The sequence below is a fragment of the Sinohyriopsis cumingii genome, chromosome 15 (genome assembly GCF_028554795.1).
Source record: "Sinohyriopsis cumingii isolate HCF-2022 chromosome 15, ASM2855479v2, whole genome shotgun sequence".
In the NCBI taxonomy this organism is placed as follows: Eukaryota; Metazoa; Mollusca; class Bivalvia; order Unionida; family Unionidae; genus Sinohyriopsis; species Sinohyriopsis cumingii.
Window position 1 is genome coordinate 3861550 of NC_142975.1, and position 20155 is coordinate 3881704.

At 34.9% G+C, this 20155-nt stretch overlaps 2 protein-coding genes across 2 annotated transcripts in view; one reads left to right on the top strand and one right to left on the bottom strand.

Annotated features, from left to right (window-relative positions):
- The first annotated feature begins 370 nt into the window (after nt 1-370).
- On the top strand, nt 371-10284 carry LOC149781140 (uncharacterized). Its single transcript, XM_089935253.1, has 2 exons — nt 371-1622; nt 9095-10284. The coding sequence occupies exons 1-2, from the start codon at nt 412-414 to the stop codon at nt 9096-9098; spliced, it is 1215 nt and encodes a 404-aa protein (XP_089791379.1). The 5' UTR covers nt 371-411; the 3' UTR covers nt 9099-10284.
- The window catches only part of LOC149781141 (kynurenine/alpha-aminoadipate aminotransferase, mitochondrial-like), a 292699-nt gene continuing 282577 nt past the window's right edge, over nt 10034-20155 (bottom strand). Inside the window, exons 12-13 of the mRNA XM_089935252.1 lie at nt 12970-13178; nt 10034-10171 (exon numbers count right to left, since the gene is read on the bottom strand). Of these exons, the coding sequence (XP_089791378.1) occupies nt 10106-10171; nt 12970-13178 (275 nt within the window). The 3' untranslated portion in view covers nt 10034-10105. The remainder of the gene's footprint in view (nt 10172-12969; nt 13179-20155) is intronic.

A 20155-nucleotide genomic window follows, 5' to 3' on the forward strand; every position in this document is an offset into this window, starting at 1 on the left:
GTGTGTGTGTGTGTGTGTGTGTGTGTGTGTGTGTTTATTAGAGAGACAGACAGACAGAGAGAACTGCCAATCAGGGAATGCTGCCTTCAGTCTTTAGAGACTGATTTCATATGTAACGCCGTTGACCAAATCAGAATTTGTGTATGAGAGAGAGAGAGAGAGAGAGAGAGAGAGAGAGAGAGATGTACAACTATTTCGGAGTCAAATCTGCCAATCAAGGAATGCTGGCTTCAGAAGCTGATTTCATATATAACAGTGCTGACCAATCAGGCAGCAGCGACAGAATCCAGGTCTGCCTGCAGGCGTGGTATATTTCATATAGATATCATCAAGATTTGCATCGTGCGTTTCAAAACAAATACATAATTCCCGTGAGCCATGTTTACAGTTGTATAGACTGGTTTGACTCAGATGGATTTTTCTACCAGCTTGAAAGATAGGCACGATTCGTGTGTCCCTCGGGAATCGTTTGGAACTACGGAGACTCATGCTAAATTTGAAACGAAATTGTCTCCGGAGAATTCCTGCGGATTGAATCTTGCGGATAGAAAAGTAGGAAAACGTTTTTCCGATTTTCAAAGCAGTTTTTTGCCTTTCACAGAGAATTTATCGATAGGACATAATAATGATCAAAAAATTATGAAACACACCAAAAGTAGCTTCGAGGAATTGAGCAGTTTCACTTCAAAAATGCAGCACGGTTCTTCGACGGATATTTTACGAGTGAAAGAAGAGCGTCATCTGATTGGATACAAAGATTGCGGAGACAAATTAGAGGAAAATTATATCGTAAAGCTCGAAAAAATCTCCGCAGCCGAGGGCCCATGTATAAAAGAATTAAATAAACAAGAGGAAAAGAAATCGAATGAAAAGACAAAGGATAGAACTAATTCGAAAGATTCTGATCCAACAGTCAAACCTCCATATTCGTATGTAGCATTAATAGCCATGGCCATTAAGGAGTCCCAAGAGAAGCGACTGACACTCAGCGGGATTTATAACTTCATAATGAACAAGTTTCCGTACTATGAAAAGAACAAGAAGGGGTGGCAGAACAGCATACGGCACAATTTAAGCCTGAATGAATGTTTCGTGAAAGTCCCACGGGAAGGGGGCGGTGAAAGAAAGGGGAATTATTGGACCCTTGACCCTGCTTTTGAGGATATGTTTGAGAAAGGAAATTATCGCAGACGCCGCCGAATGAAAAGACCCTATCGACCAGCCTTATCTTTTAAGACTTTCTTTGCGGACCCAGGTCATTGCTCAACATTTGGACAATTCGCTTTTTCAAAAAACTACTTCTCTCCACCTCCGTATTCGCAATATTCGCAATATTCCTCTTGGGGGCTGCCACACAACACGAATTCTACGATGAACATGCCCCAGATTAACGGCTATAGTTCCTGCGCCCAAACTGCGCGCGTACCTCCATCCGGATCTTCTCTTAGCACCTGCGGGTACGCGTCCTATCAGACTGGTTTACAGTTGGGACCTAATACGGGTAGTCACTATCCGCAGTTTGCAGACTACGCATCCGTTCCTTCTTCGGGACCCCTTGGATTTCCATGTCGACAGCAGAGTGAACCTTTCAGCCCAATGCATTACGCTTATTGGACAGACAGGTAAGAAAACCCTAAATCAACAACAACAATAACAACAACAACAACAACAACAATAATAATAATAATAATAATAATAATAATAATAATAATAATAATAATAATAATAATTATTATTATTATTATTATTATTATTATTATTATTATTATTATTATTATTATTATTATTATCAAGAAGAAGAAGAAGAAGGAATACAAGTTTGGCGAATTTCGCACAAGGCACAATGTTCCCAAAATTATACACCAAATTCATGAAAGAAATGATAATATTGATCAATTTTACTTCGTGTTACAATGTAATGCAAAAACAAATATTTCACAAGAGATATCAGAAACGAAATATCTGCGAACATTAAATGAAATATATTTTTGGGATTTAAAACACGTAAGTTTTTTCTGTAGCACTATAGATATCGATTTGTTTATATAAATTCTGACCAAATGCACTTATTCTAAAGAGATCTCTAATAAATAGAAACTTTCAGTATATTTTAAGAACCTTTTTTCTCTTTATGCCGATAAGCTTGTACATGATAATGAGAGAGAGAGAGAGAGAGAGAGAGAATGTTTGTCTGATTTCCCTATTTTATATACTAATTGCATAACGTTTTAAGATTACAACGTTTCGTAATGTAATTTTATAGTATCGCACAATTATTTCACTGACCTCCAATATAGTCATTTGAACACAACAATGACAGATTGTAATAGTATTAACCAGTTCTATGCTGTAATGGGACAGTTGAATAATTTCAGCAATAAAATAAAGCTGGCAAATGCATTAATCATACGACTGGTCTTATTTTATGCATGTCAATACATGTTAATTGAAAATTAAATCATCATCGTTATCATCATCATCATCGTCATCTAGTCTTTATTTGCTAAGTTTTACGCCAACATTCAAACAGAAAATTTGTCTTCTGATCTACTCTGCGATAAAGAAAACAAAAGACGAAAAAAGCTTTTCAGTTAAGAAACTCAGAGAAAAAATGTCAGCTGCATCGACAAATTAATTAAACAAACAGTAACATGTTTTACTAAACTCTTTTTCAATGGAGAGTGACTTTATGCTATTTTATAATAATGTATCATGGGTTGTTGTATTCTTGTAATTGATTGAATGTAAAATATTTTTTGTTAATTGTAGGAATAATGGTGAACGTGTACCGATGGATTATCCAGTTTGATTTGTGTAAATTTATTATTAAACAATCTTCCTACAATTAGATGTTTTGTGAATTTTCTCGAAACGAAGGGTTATCGAATTTCGTGAATTGTGCGATTGGTACGAGCCAGGAATTTAACCTAAAGACAATTAACTTCCTTTCGAAAAGAGGCAGATCCACTAATTAAGTACTAACAAACGCACCCTTTAGCCACCAAGCTACGAACATCAATACCAAGAAATCAAATAGTACTTTACCAATGATGAGCGGAATCTGGATGGCAACAAACAGTGACAAATTGTAATTTTTTATTTTAATGCAAACATAATCTATATAAAAATTTTTTTAAAAAAAGTAGAATTGTTACGTCTGATTGATAAAAAATAGTTTTACTTTTGATTTTGTTAAACCTAATTATAAAATGGTTCGATGTAGCTACACTGTATATTAGCTGCTACTTTATACAGTGGTTATAGATCGTCATCTCCATGCTCGTTGTTCTTGATGTAGTTGTTTTAATGTTATTATTATTATTATTATTATTATTATTATTATTATTAGTATTATTATTATCAGTAGTAGTAGTAATAGTGATAGGAGTGGGCGGGGATTGTTTAATCTTGTCCGTCTGTACGTACGTGCGCGATGTCTCGCAAATCTTCTTACACTCTTTAACATATAGATTTCAATTATTTGAATACTGTTCAGTGGTCTGGAAATGTAGGCAACAATTTTATAATTTTAATCCAACCCCCAACCCCCAGGGTGATGTTTTTGATGTCATGCTTTTTTAATGGCGTCAACTGTGTGTGTGCGTGTGTGTGTGTGTGTGTGTGCGTGTGTGTGTGTGTGTGTGTGTTGTGTCCGCCTGTCTTTGTTCAAAACTACTTTTTGTAAATATTTAGCATACAAGTTGTGTCCTGATTGATTCATCATGCACGAATAACGACAATATACGGTTCATTGTATTCCAATATTTGCTAGATTACGTTTGGAAAACCTTAGGGATTCGTTCTCGGAATCAACTTCTTCCCTGATGCTCCCGCAAACGGTTTCATACTATAAGCGGTTAAATATCCATATATTTAGGGAGTGTTTGTAGGCAATGACCATAACACTGTTTTGAAAATAGTTTCTAAATGCAGTATAATAACTGTCCGTGTTTGAACTTAGACTTCATTTTCATGCTTGAGACATATAGTATACAAAGAAAGCCTACTGTTCAGTAATACATTGAAATAAAGCATTTATGCTTTTGACCAGAAATGAAGACATTGAACAAATTAAAAATATATAATGCCATTGAAAAACAAGAAAACTAGTTTCAATTTTGAATTTGGGAGAGCAAATTATATATAAAATTTATAGGAGTATAAGAATGAATTCCTCAGAAGTCGAAATATGCCACTTTAGCGTCGTGGTTAATTTGGAGATTAATTTATTAGGTGACTGTTTAATTTAGTTTATTTTTCATAATATACATTTGTAAATGAGCAGAGTTAATAGTAACACAAACTATATTATGTCTTGTCCAATAAAATGAATTAAAGAATCCCAAATTTTATCGGTGGTACAGAAGCATTACTAATGACACATGTTTGTGTATATATATGATTTCTGTGCTTGTCTTTCTTAAAACATAAAATAAATAATTACTTTATATTTTACAATAATCATATTATTTTTCTATTTTCAATGTGTGAATAGTATCATCAATCATCAATCGTATTGTAATACACTCGAGTGTGTGTGATTAGCATCTTAAATCAACAATAGTATTGCTATAGACTTGAATGTGTGTGATTACATCACCAGTCAGCAATCGTATTGTAATACACTCGAGTGTGTGTGATTAGCATCATTAATCATCTTTATTATTGTAATACCCATAAATGTGTGCGATTACATCACCAATCAGCAATCGCATTGTAATACACTTGAATGTGTGTGATTAGCATCTTAAATCAACAATAGTATTGCTATAGACTTGAATGTGTGTGATTACATCACCAATCAGCAATCGTATTGTAATACACTCGAGTGTGTATGATTAGCATCTTAAATCAACGATAGTATTGTAATAGACTTGAATGTGTGCGATTACTTCATTAATCAGCAATCGTATTGTAATACACTTGGATGTGTGGGATTACATCGCCAGTCAGCAGTCGTATTGTAATACACTTGCAGAACACAAATTAATTTCTAGACCCTTCTACCACGCTGGGGAAAAAATAAAGCAAACAAATTTCTAGTAAAATGCTGTATATGTATTGATACGTTGTACGGTCATTTTTCATCAATGTTTGCATAATCACGTCACGTGAATTAATATTCACTATAACACACGATAATAATAATAATAATAATACTAATAATAATAATAATAATAAGAGTAGTAGTTATAATAATAATAATAATAATAATAATAATAATAATAATAATAATTATTATTATTATTATTATTATTATTATTATTATTATTATTATTATTATTATCAGCAGTAGTAGTAATAGTGGTAGTAGTGGGCGGAGGTTGTGTAATCTTGTCCTTCTGTACGTACGTGCGTGATGTCTCGAAATTTTCCTACACTCTTTAATATATAGATTTCAAACATTTGGATACTTTTCAGAGTGGTCTGGAAATGTAGGCAACACTATTATAATTTTAATCCCCAGGGTGATGTTTTGACGTCATGCTTTTAAATGGCATCAACTCTGTGTGTGCGTGCGTGTGTGCCTGTCTGTGTTCAAAACTACTTTTTGCAAATATTTAGCATACATGTTGTGTCCTGATTGATGCACCATGCACGAATAACGACAATCCACGGTTCATTTTATTCCAATATCTGCTAGATTACTTTTGGAAGGCTGAACCTTAGGGATTCGTTCTCGGGATCAACTTCTTCCCTGATGCTCCAGCAAACGGATACATACTATAAGCGGTTAAATATCCATATATTTAGGGAGTGGTTGTAGGCAATGACCATAACACTGTTTTGAAAATAGTTTCTAAATGCAGCATAATAACTGTCCGTGTTTGAACTCAGACTTCATTTTCATGCTTGAGACATATAGTATACAAAGAAAGACATTAGATCGCTACTGTTCAGTAATACATTGAAATAAAGCGTGTATGCTTTTGACCAGAACTGAAGACATTAAACAAATTAAAAATATATAAAAGCATTGGAAAACAAGAAAACTAGTTTCAATTTGGAATTTGGGAGGGTAAATTATTTTTAAAATTTATAGGAGTATAAGAATGAATTCCTCAGAGGTCGAAATATGCCACTTTAGCGTCGTGGTTAATTTGGAGACTAATTTATTAGGTGACTGTTTAATTTAGTTTATTTTTCATAATATACATTTGTAAATGAGTAGAGTTAATAGTAACACAAACTATATTATGTCTTGTACAATAAAATGAATTAAAGAATCCCCTAATTTTATTGGTGGTACAGAATCATCGCTAATGACACATGTTTGCGTATATATATGATTTCTGTGTACGTCTTTCTTAAAACATAAAATAAACACTTACTTTATATTTTGCAATAATCATATTATTTTTCTACTTTCAATGTGTGAATAGTATCATCAATCATCAATCGTATTGCAATATACTTGAATGAGTGTGATTACATCATCAATCATCAATCGTATTGCAATAAAGTTGATAGAGTGTGATTACATCATCAACGAGCAATAGTAATGTTATAACTTAAATGTGTTATTACATCACCAGTCATCAATCGTATTATAAGAAACTTGAATTTTAATGATTACATCATCACTCAAATCGCATTGTAATATACTTGAATGTGAGTGCGATTGCATCATCCATCGTATTGTAATACAACTGAATGTGTATGACATCACCAATCAGCAATCGTATTGTAATAGACTTGAATGTGTGTGATTACATCACCAATCAGCAATCGTATTGTAATACAACTGAATGTGTATGGCATCACCAATCAGCAATCGTATTGTAACACACTTGATAGTGTGTGATTACATCACCAATCAGCAATCGTATTGTAATACACTCGAGTGTGTGTGATTAGCATCACCAATCAGCAATCGTATAGTAATACACTCGAGTGTGTGTGATTAGCATCATTAATCATCATTATTATTGTAATACCCATAAATGTGTGTGATTACATCACCAATCAGCAATCGCATTGTAATATACTTGAATGTGTATGATTAGTATCTTAAATCAACAATAGTTTTGCTATAGACTTGAATGTGTGTGATTACATCACCAATCAGCAATCGTATTGTAATACACTCGAGTGTGTATGATTAGCATCTTAAATCAACTATAGTATTGTAATAGACTTGAATGTGTGCGATTATTTCATTAATTAGCAATCGTATTGTAATACACTTAGATGTGTGGGATTACATCACCAATCAGCAGTCGTAGTGTATGTAATACATCTGAATGTGTGTGATTACACCACCAATCAGCAATCGTATTGTAATACACTTGCAGAACACAAATAAATTTCTAGACCCTTCTACCACGCTGGGGAAAAAATAAAGCAAACAAATTTCTAGTAAAATGCTGTATATGTACTGATACGTTGTACGGTCATTTTTCATCACTGTTTGCATAATCACGTCACGTGAAATGATATTCACTATAACACACGATAATAATAATAATAATAATAATAATAATTATTATTATTATTATTATTATTATTATTATTATTATTATTATTATTATTATTATCAGCAGTAGTAGTAATAGTGGTAGTAGTGGGCTGAGGTTGTGTAATCTTGTCCTTCTGTACGTATGTGCGTTATGTCTCGAAATTTTCCTACACTCTTTAATATATAGATTTCAGATATTTGGATACTTTTCAGAGTGGTCTGGAAATGTAGGCAACACTATTATAATTTTAATCCAACCCCCAACCCCAGGGTGATGTTTTGACGTCATGCCTTTTTAATGGCATCAACTCTGTGTGTGCGTGCGTGTGTGCCTGTCTGTATTCAATTACATCATCAACGAGCAATCGTAATGTTATAACTTAAATGTGTTATTACATCACCAGTCATCAATCGTATTGTAAGACACTTGAATTTTAGTGATTACATCATCACTGAAATCGTATTGTAATAGACTTGACTGTGCGTGCGATTGCATCACGAATCAGCAATCGTATTGTAATACACTTGAATGTGTGCAATTATATCACCAATCAGCAATTGTATTGCAATACACTTGGATGTGTGTGATTACATCATCAATCAGCAGTCGTATTGTATGTAACACATTTGAATTTGTGCGATTACACCACCAATCAGCAATCATATTGTAACAGACTTGAATGTGTGTAATTACATCACCAATCAGCAATCATATTGTAATAGACTTGAATGTGTGTGATTACATCACCAATCAGCAGTCGTATTGTAATACACTTGCATAACACAAATGAATTTCTAGACCCTTCTCCCACTCCTCGGAAAAGATAAAGCAATCAAATTTCTAGCAAAATGCTGCACATTGATATGTTGTACTGTCATTTTTCATCAAAGTTTGCATAAGCACGTTACGTGAAATGATATTCACTATAACACACGATAATAATAATAATAATAATAATAATAATAATAATAATAATAATAAAAATAAAATAATAATAGCAATTAAAATAATAATAGAATAACAATTATTATTGTTATTATTGTTATTATTATTATTATCACTACTACTACTACTACTCTTACTATCACGTGTTCAGTCGTCACATTTGTTATCTAAACCTACTTTTGTGGTGTGCTATTTATTTGCTTTGTATATGCGATGGAAACTATATCTTAAACTCAAAAAGCCAATAATTTCTTTCTCATCGCCACCCACCCACCCACCCACCCAACCAAGCGTAGTAAGAAAGCTACGAAAATTAATGAGCGACAAAATTCTCATATCGGATCACCGCGAAATATAGTATGCTTTTATTCTCTAAGACTAGCTTTGTGGGATTTTTTATTATTATTTTTATTTTTTAATTGAATTTGCGATGGAAATGATATCTTAAACTCAAAAATTCAATAATTTCCATGTCATTATCCCCCTCTAAGCTTTGTAAGAAAGCTACAAACTTTGATAGGAGACAACAGTCTCTTATCGGATAACTGCTAAATATAGTAGCCGCTAATACAAATGTTGACAGCATGACTTCTTTCTGTACACACTGCCAGCATCTCACTTTTTTCTCGTTTTGATATCAAATATGAAAAATGAATGAGCCATAATTTGTTATTTTTCTTTCATTCCAGATGAAAATTATGTAAGTGAATAGTTGTATTAATCATAATGAAGCCAAAGACAAGGAAGACGTTTGAGAGTTTATTGACTGCACGATACAAGAACGATACTATGATGAGAAGAGAAGAAATATCTACATACCACATTGACAAATTTTGTACTTGTCCTTCCAAACAGTCAAAGAACACACCAGCATTTAAATACAGTTTGAGCATTCTGATTATAATAGTGGGCAGCGATGGAACTGATAAATTTATTGAATAGGCAGCGATGGAACTGATAAATTTATTGAATCAAACATATTAAAAAAACAAAACAAATCGAATATTCGATGCATTCTAAACTATTCTCTGACATACTCTCGACGGTAAATCGGGTGGAAAACAGTGAATGGAAGGAGGCAATGGTGAAAGGTACGAATTAAGATCGATAATGGGATAATTACGAATTACATATCAATAATGAGATAACTACGAATACAGATCGATAGTGGGATCAATTACGAATTACAGATCGATAATGGGAGGCAACAATTATTGCATAGATCACGGTTGATAACCAATCCTGGAACCACACAGATGTAAAACAAATGTATGTATGTATGTATGTATGTATGTATGTATGTATGTATGTATGTATGTATGTATGTATGTCTGTCTGTCTGTCTGTATGTATGTATGTATGTATGTATGTATGTATGTATGTGTGTGTGTGTGTGTGTATGCATGTATGTATGTATCTGTCAGCCTATCTGTTTTTAAACGTTTATTTGTTTCTGCATCATAATTATCTTATACGCAGATTTATAGCAGAATAATATATAAATGATCACCTTTTAAAAAAGTTACTCCCAAAGTAATGAAATTTATATTCATTATCGAGACAGACGTACTTAGATGTACATTAAATTCATTATTTATTTATGTCTACATAATAAGGCCCATATGACTGGAATATATTCTCAAAAAAATTATCCATTTAAAAACTGAAAGGGTCTTTACCCAGTTTTCTTATTTCGAAATCTAGTCTTGAGGTATTCCAGCATTCGTTGCCAGTTTTCTAAGTTCCTCTGCAAGAACCCCAAAGGCCTGAAAAAAGAGTGTGTCAGCATAATTTAAGTGTGCTGCTGTTTCAAAAACATATTTTCATTCATATTTAAGGTCACAATGATAATGGGATTAAACGCCTTTTTCATCTTTAATTAGAGCTTGACATTTTCTTCCGAAATCTCTGCCTACATGCAATTAAATTCACGCCTCGTTTTGAAGCCCTAACACATTACTAAAATAATCATTTAAATACGTAACTAAGATGTTGCATCAGTTATTCATTAAGACGATAACCCAGTTTAAGTCCTGAAGGTGCAAAGGAAATCTAGCTCTTAAAATATATGATAGATAGAACATGACCAACGATCTAAGTAAAATCAACAAGCAATTTATTTCCAAACAATGAAATATGAAAATTCGAATGACATTTACAATATTGTGAAATCAATTCCAAATACTTGTTAATGTCCTATTACAAGTCCAAAATATAGAATATGCCGAATGAATTCCAATAGTCTTAAATGTTCTAATATAGCACAGTGATGCAATCTAGAATGTCCTTGACTGAGTTCACAAAAAATCACAGTAATGTATTAATCATAAAGTCAATGAGCACATTAGTAATTCCAATGAATATTTTAAATAAATAATTCCTCTCATATCATATTAGATTTCTATAACACAACTGAAAACTCTGGGCATAAATGGATTCCCACAGACTGATCTAAACCAGGAATTAATTGTTTGCTTTTCAAATCCCTATTGGCCTTAAATATTCTGATTACGAAAAAGGTCAAGGTCACGAATGATTCATTCAGGATAATATATGACTATAACATGTGCTATGTTCTATCTGTCATATATTTTAAGAGCTAGATTTCTTTTCCACCTTCAGGACTTAAACTGGGTTATCGTTTTAATGAATAACTGATGCAACATCTTTGTTACGTATTTAAATGATTATTTTAGTAAGCTAAAGTACAACATACCGTCATGCAGAACTGTTAAGCACAATCTATAGTCATATAGTATCCTGAATAAATCATTCGTGACCTTGACCTTAATTCAGGAAAACATCCTCCTCTAGGCACCTTCCATTCAGCCAGACTTATAATATATACATAAGACAGTTCTACCCATTGCAACTGCACTATCCGACGAGCATTAATGTGGTCTTCCTCGAAAATGATTGCAATCTTATTTTTTTCCCGACAACCACTTTGCTTGGACTTTGTCATTTTGTTTTGGGGTTTACTTTTTTGCTGCTTTATGAAAGATCTTAGTAGCAGTCTAGTCGTGTAAAATGGCATAGTACATGTACACCTTGGTCAAATCATCTATCCAATGTGCTTTTTCACACTAATTTCAATATCAATTTCGAAGACGTTTAGTTATGTGTAATACATTGGACACATATCTCATGACCTCACAAAAATTGGTCCAACAATGTCCTGGATATAACCAATTTGATTTGAATATGTTATACAGCGAAAACTTAGTAGTGAGTTTAGAGGTACATCAGCACAACCCAGGATATATAGTGAGGAGTAACTTGACGTATCCAAAAAGGATAACAAAAACTAAGATAAAGGCAAAAAAAATAGCAAAATCTTCAAATATAAAACCAAACGTGTTATATAAACTGTACTTATTTGAGAAGGACACGACCTTCTCAGCTAGGAAAAACACCAGGCTCATCACGGAATAAAAATGCTTGTTTCAATCAGTCACCTGAAGACATTAAACAGGACGCATTGGAATTAGTCTTTCTGGATCTCCAAACCCCTAGGAGAAGTCCCAAATGTCTTGAGTTCCCTCTTTCAAAATACTATACAACCATCAAATCAGAATTGGTTAAAGATCGGGAAAGATCACCGATTATTGATATTTACCGGAAAGGTCTAGTCTCAGAGCATTTTTAGACAAGCAGCTATCTATAACGTAGTATACGTTTGTAAATTTTAAGGCTTTCATTACAGTTAAAACATTTTGTCTTCTGTATGAGATGGAAGGGCATTACTATACAAATAATATACCAAACAAATCTTTATATTTCTAGGCAGTTTGGATACTATATAGGGAACAAATCGAAACAATTTGTTTCATCAGCATTACTTTATCCGTTTGTCTGTCTGTATGTTAATCTATCAATCTATGTTAATCTATCAATATGTGAACTCTCTTCAACAAATTTTACACCCATCCACCTGCACACACATACAGACATATACACGCACCATCAATTAGCTTCTTTTGGGATCAACTGGCTTACTTTTATTCGGTCTTGTTCAACTGCAAGAGATCTACCCATCCAAGCAGTGTGTCCGGTTAAGCAGATGACAATTCATTCTTGCCAATAGATGTTGTTAATTATTTTTTTAAAATCTTTTCTTTTACCTTTTGTCCGAAAATGCAACATCTGCACCGTAACGGACATCAGGACTATTTGTGCATAAGCGATACGTGTCAGCATACTTATAGAATGTATTAGTGCCAAACCGATAACTCGTGCAAGTTTCGTGTGATTTATTATAAAAGCCTGACAAGGTGCAAGATATTCGCGCAGAAGAGACAACTGGAATTACTTGAACAAGCTGTCCATGTATGTAATAAACAAATTCTGATTAATTTAGCAGGCAATAAGCAACTTTACCATATTTGTGGTAAGGCTCGTTTTGATCGTTTGTCATTTGATATAACATTATCGGACTATTATCTCACAGACTTTAGCGAATGGTCTAGTTGCACGAAACTAAGACTCCACCGGCAGTAACAAGAACCGAATAAAAGTAAACCTGTGGAACGCAGTTTAGACTAACCACGAACCTAAATATTACCTTATCCAGTTGCTCTTCGGATGCAGAAGAATATGCAACCCGGATGTGTGCAGAGGGTATTTTCGAACTGATCTTAAAGGCGACACCTGGCATCATGAGAATTTTTCTGTTTCTCAGTTTCTCAGTAACAATCCTGTATGAATCATTCGTGACCTTGACCTTAATCCAGAGAAACATCCCTCCGCTCGGCACCTTCCATTCAGCCAGACCTACCAGTGAAGCAACAAGGATTATATTTTCAAACAGCTCCTATACATTTAACGTATTGTTTGGTTTCAAAACAAACAAACAAAAAATTGAAATTAATTTAGAAACGGGTGGCAGGAGAAGTAGGTCAGGTTAGATATTTTAAGCAGATGTAGTATAACTTCAAGATGGGATATTTTTATATTGCCATTGTTGAAGCAAGTGTTGTATAACTTCGATCTGGGATATTTTATTGCTATTGTTGAAGCACATGCGTGTGGTATAACTTCAAGATGGGATATTTATATATTGATATTGTTGAATTACGTGTGGTATAACTTCAAAATGGATTTTTTTTAAATACTGTCCTTGTTGAGCGGATAATTCTGAACTTTCGAAGACAAAATTTCGCGAAGTACACGAAACCTAAATCTAAATATATTGACCTACTTCCGCTTTTGATATAAGACAACTAAAGCAAAGCTGTTTCTTGGTAGTCAAAACATGACTAACACAATATAATTGCTCGGTTATTTATATTGTTTACAATGTAGTTATTTTTTTTTAGCATGTCACAAAGCCGAGATTTAAACTAAGTGCTTTCAAGTTTTTCATGTACTGACAGAAGTTTATTGTACTTTGTTATGCCACCATCACCTGGCATGCTTTTAATAACGAATGTAGATTTTGTACGGAACGAAGTTTAAAAGGCTCTTTTAGTACCATACTTGGACGCATTTTGGACAGTCAACAATTACAAGTGGTTATAAATAAGTTCATTAGCATATGCATGCATGCATTTTTTCATGTTTTTGGCATTTTATTTGCCTTGGAAAATCTGCAACAGAATGACTTTTTAAAACAGTTTTTAAACCAGTCATACGATGACAGAAAGGGGATTAAAACAGTTTTGTTGTGACCTGCAAATAGACCTATTCTTGTTATCGCGAGTTGCCTCCCTTACAAGCCTACTCTAAGGGTACATACTAAATAGAACACGATCACAGTTAGTACAGAAATGGTGATTTATTCGTATTAAGAATCAAGATATGGGACATTTTAAAATGTTCTAGTGCAGCATAGACTGACAGGCGCAGTCTGATAAATATGCACGCCAGCAGAAAAACCGTGATAGTGTGTGGAAACAATACACATATAACAATGTAATTCTTTCTTAACTAATTAAAACGTTTGAACTCATTTTATTTACTCAAACAAATACGCAAGATCTATGTTAATATTGGCACAAACAAAAAAACACATGTATATAAATATAACATAATATATGAGAGTCAGAAAGAATGAAAACGTCAGATAATGAAATAGGAGGAATATATATGTTGTTACAAGCAATAACAAATGTTCTGCAACTTTCGTAGTTCTCGGGTTCAAATTGGATAACTATGGTAACGTCTCGGCAAGGGGCAACAAGTGTGTGAAATGAAATTGCTTTCTTCAAGGTTCTAAGTGAAACATTGCAGACGTTTCTGTAATATTACGAAACACCATCAAAGCAAAATTTAAAAACGTCAAGTGTAATGACCTAGTCACATAAGCTTACAGCGCATACATATGTAAGGAAATCCCTAAATGCTCCGCCTACATCAGTAGACGTTGAATAAAGAGAATATATTTCCACTGTACAAACACATCGAAAGGGTAAACATCATAGAAGCTGAGCAAAAACTTTCTTTTCGACTGGTCATACTCTAGATATTACTATTCTGAGAACAAGACAAAACTGAAAAACGGAAGGAAGCAACACATCAATACGCTTGAATGTACAAAGATTAAATCTCAAGCCATTTAAATAACGTAAATAAATGTCAGAAGAACGCAGACGTTACAAAATAAAATTGTGAATTCTGTCTTGTAAGACATCTCATAATATAATTCAACAATGATTGAATTCAATATCAAGGTTAGTTAAACTAAATTACGTCCAACGCTAAAACTAGTATGTAGAAGCGTTTAGTAAAAAGGATAAACAGTAAAGATGATATGAAGGTTTTTGAAGTTAAAGACACACACACACACACACACACACACACACACACACACATATATATATATATATATATATATATATATATATATATATATATATATATATATATATTGATGTCCTCTTTCTAACCTTTTGTTTTGGCCATTAGCAAGTTTCTTAAGATTGGACAGGAGTTTGAAAAACGAGACGATGGCTAACGTTCTAAAGATTGAAGTAGAGAATATTGGACAATTAGTACTAAGCACGTGACAGGTGAACTGGGAGGAAAGCATGCTGATGAGGTTTAAATTCGCACACAACAAAGCAAGGTTTCCCTATGAGTTCCTTGACAAAACAAATTAGTACGTGACAAAATAAAAACATTGATCTATTAAAATCATTTTTTTCACTCTACAATTATTGCACGATTTGGAGAAGATATTGAACACCGCATGTTAAATGAAATAGTTAAAAACATACCCAAAACAAGCAGATATTTCACTTGTTAAATAAAACACGTTTGTGGAGAAAATTCAAAATACCAAATTCAACACAAAATACATTCAAATATACCTACACATATAGACACGGCATAGAGAAGAATACGGTTCAAAAGCGAATCAGTTTTAGCAGTAGAAGTGCAGAGTTTTTATCACCACAATGCACAACATTTTGCAATAAATACCTCATGGCAAAAGGCACTGAAACTACCAACTCAAATAAACACAGAATGGAAACAAATAGGTTCAAAATGCATTAAGTTTTAACGGTAAAAGTGCACCATATTGTAGCAGTGCAAATGCTGACTTTTATCACGTATTCAATTCAAGCATTGAAATTTACCAACTCAAATAAACACAGCATGGAGAAGAACCTGGTAAAATAATGCAATATATCTAACGGTAATATCCAAACGTTGATCACACTAAAAGTAGCAACATGGTCAAAACATGAGTAGTATAGGGGGCCACTATAGCCTCAATGGGAATTAGCATTACAGAACCCCCCTGGGCCACTATAGCCTCAATGGAAATTTAACATGGAGAAAAACCCTGGGCCACTATAGCCTCAAGGGAAATTTAACATGGAGAAAAGTCTTGGGCCACTCTAGCCTCAAGGGGATTGAACATGGGGAAAAAAGCATGGGCAACTCTAGCGACAAGGGAAATTGAACATGGGGAATTGTAACAGGGTCCAGACCTGATGGGTCTATGGAAAGGGAACAGGGGAGAGGGACATAACACGCACACACACACACACACACACACACACACACAACGTACGCGCGAAGACACACACACACACACACACACACACACACACACACACACATATAAAATAATAATTCGGGGTTAGGCAATTGAAAGTCAATCTCTTTTCGAGAAATAGGAGTGGCCCTGAAAAGGGCCTTTGGATTTATGTTAATATGCCCTTAACATAAAAGGCATCTGTGGCATCTTCTTGTCCTCAAGCTGCGTCTTACAGCAGGGCCATACATCAGAGTCCTCTTGAGGCAACCTTGTCTCTCTATGTAGACTCTTCGTATCCACAGACTGCTGGTGGTCCTGTGGACAACGGTCCACTTGGATCGGACATACATGAGCATGTCCGTCCTGAACATCATTGAAGACACGAGGGTGGAAGATTCAACGTCAGTCCACATCTTGCGGCTACGAGAATAGGTGAGTGAGTGATTGCACTGAACTGCGCTTATTTATAGGGAGAGGAAGGATTGAAACGGATTGAGTTCGTTGACCAATCCAAACACGCGTGACGAAATTCAGTCAGTCCGCATCCAATCGGAAGAGAGCTGTCACGGAATGGTGTAAATGTTGTTAATTAAATACATGTACTCGGGTTTCGTTTCTTTTCTCTGTACAACAATACCCGAGGGTGATTATAATATGGTCTATGTATTTCGAAATCGTGACTACGATTCGTCCTGTGCCACACGTGCAAGGTGCCTTTGATAAAGAATAACGAAAATTCATAAGGTATAAATGCGTTACTGCATGTAAAGGACCTTCACAATACTAATGGTTTTGTCAGCAAGCGGCCTGCTAAAAGGATTCGCACAACTCCAGCTGTAGGGGTAGGTAATGTTTTGGGTTTTAAGTGATAACTAGTGTATTACCATATTTGCCTTTGCATGTTTGTTATAGTTTTCTTTACATACCATAATGCGTGCATTTTTTATTCTTGTTGCGACGTAGATTTATATTGGTAATGTAAAGCTACATTTTTTAAAAGAATTGTTTACTATTGTCTTATCAAGCAGGGTTAGGTTTACTATTGAACCTGTTTTGTAATTGCCATTATAATATAATCTTCTTAACTTACCATGCATAACGTCCTTACGTTATATCTGTAACAAGTGTAGTACACTGTATCGGGTATATTTTCGACTGAGTGAGTTTTTGATGGTAGGAATATCCGGGGTGTCCGGTGTTGTCAGAGTGTAGAAACGTCCGTGTGTCCGGAGCGTTTAAGGTGCCGGAGTGTCTAATGTCTAGCGTCCGGAATGTCAAGAGTGACTAAGGTGACCCAGCTGTAGAGCCGTCAAAGGACCAGGGGGTCCGGAGGGTCTAATATTTCAAGTGTCCGGAGGGTCTAATATTTCAAGTGTCCGGAGGGTCTAATGTTTCAAGTGATCATAGTATTCCGAGGGTCCGGAGTCTATATTGGTTGTGAAATTGATTCAGAGGAGCTGTGGAGCGGATATGGTGCACGGGTGACGGAGTGCATCTCCACACATGTATTTTTAGCTGTATGCTAATTTTGGGTTAGTAAGACCCAGTGTATTATTTAGGACTGGAAGGATAGATTGTATATCCGTTCTTATTTAGTGACATAATTTCGCTACCTGAGCGAATACATTTTTTTTTACTATGTGTAAACACTTACATTGTTTACTATTTGAGTGAACTATATTCATCTTTCCATTATTGAATCATTTGGCTTACATTGTTTACTATTTGAGTGAACTATATTCATCTTTCCATTATTGAATCATTTGTGAAATCATTTATCCTGTATTTTAGGGTTACTGAGCTAAATTTATTTGTATATTTTTTCCATCTTTGAAACTGTGCGTTTTTATGTTAAATAGATCCAATATTTGGATTATAAATACGCACACATCTTCATAATCCAGTATTCATATAAATCGCCACATTAAATCATATATATGTGTCGTCATTACGTGTTCTGTTGTTAATCCGAAATATCCCACCCGGTTATCTTGTTACAAGAGCAGTCTGTGACGTCACGTGGCCTATATACATTCGCTAGCGCCTGTGCGCTGTCAATCTATGCGACAGTGATTCAACATGACGGAAACTCAGAAAACGATCCATGGGGGTGCACCGACGGTGGATTCAACCCAAGGGAACCCGGGCTTACTTTCAGAAGCCGTAAACTGGGATTTTGTGGATTTTCTGACCTCGCAAGAATTTGTTCCAGAACCTTCGTTACCATCTTTACCGCACGTGGAGAATTTTTGACAGAGACAGAAAGAAGAATTGGAGAAATTTATACAGAGACAAAAGGAAGCAGAACAAGCTTTTCTGCTACAGCAACAGAAGCAAGAAGAAGAGGTAAGAAGAAAAAAACAGCAAGAAGAAGAAGAAGCAGCAAAGAAACAAGAGGGTGAAAGTCAAACGGTCACGGTACTGTTGGACATTTTAGCGGAGTTAAGAAGTCTGAAACAAATGTATCAGACTTCTTTATCACGACCGAAGAGAATACGACCTTCCCGAGCTAAACACGCCAACCCTGAGACTAAGCCTATCTTACCACCCTTAGTGATTTCAACCCAATCATCATCATCAAAAGTAGGCCTCGGACGTGGCAAAGGCTTAAGACAGTTAAAGTTGATTGCTTAAACTCACCCCTACACCAAGAAAATAACGGCCCTTTTCAGGGCCACCCACTTCTCTCGAAAAGAGATACCATTTCAATTGCCAATAACTCAAAATAACAACCCATTTTACCCGTATAGTACGTGTCTGTGTATGAGTGCGTGAGTGTAGGTTCTTATTTTAAAATCATAACCCAAAGTCACTTACCTTTTATCATTAATGTATTCTGTCATCCATAGTTACAATTCAATTCACAACATAAACACTCTTAAAAAAGTTCATTCACTTCTTTTGTGTCATTATTTACTCTCTCTGTTTTTTAGATTTCTTCACAGGCTTTTCCTCTTCTTCCTCCTCACTTTCTTCCCTTCTTCTTTTCTTCTCCTGTTTCTTTTTCTTCACCTGTCTGCTTTCTTCCTCTTCTTCTTCCTCTTCTTTCTCTGAAGAATCCCTCTCTTCTTCTGACTCCTCTTGTTTCTTTTTGGGGCAATCTGGAGACCAATGTCCTTTTTCTTTACAATAATAACAGGTATCTTGACTTTTGTCTCTTTTAACCCCTGTTTTTCTTTTTTGACGGTCTGGACACTCTGAAGACCAATGCCCTTTCTTTTGACAGATATAGCAAGTATCTTCACTTTTATCTCGAAAGGAAGGAGAGCAGTCCGAAGGCTGGTCTGAAGAGAATTTTCTAATGACCCCTCGCAACGCTCTGATGAAACGTTCCATCTGGCTAGTCTCTTCCATCGTTGTGATCAGGTAGAGAGTGAAATGAATAGTGAAAGGACAAGACACGTACACTTTTATATACGCTGGTCTGCCATGACTATAAATTAGTCTATGGTGTTTAAACTTGAGTCATTTGACGTTTTGCACTCAAGATGAAACGATCCTATTCATTCGAGAAGAAAGAAGAAGAAAGTAAGAGGCAGAAACGTGATCTATCGCCTCGTACCAGAGCTGAAGTCTTGGCACAAATTCATGCCAGTGATTTTGAAGACGACATGAGTGAACCAGAATCCAAGCCCTCTCAACCAAGTTCACCGCCCTTAGTTAACCCTGACAAATACTATTCCATTCGAGAGACAGAAAAGCGCTCCTCTAGAAAATTTAGAACCACGGCTTACACCTACACGGTGAAGTTTAAAGATTTCAC

Excerpts from the sequence above, each read along its gene's own strand:
- LOC149781140 (XM_089935253.1), top strand. The coding sequence starts at position 412 with ATGGATTTTTCTACCAGCTTGAAAGATAGGCACGATTCGTGTGTCCCT.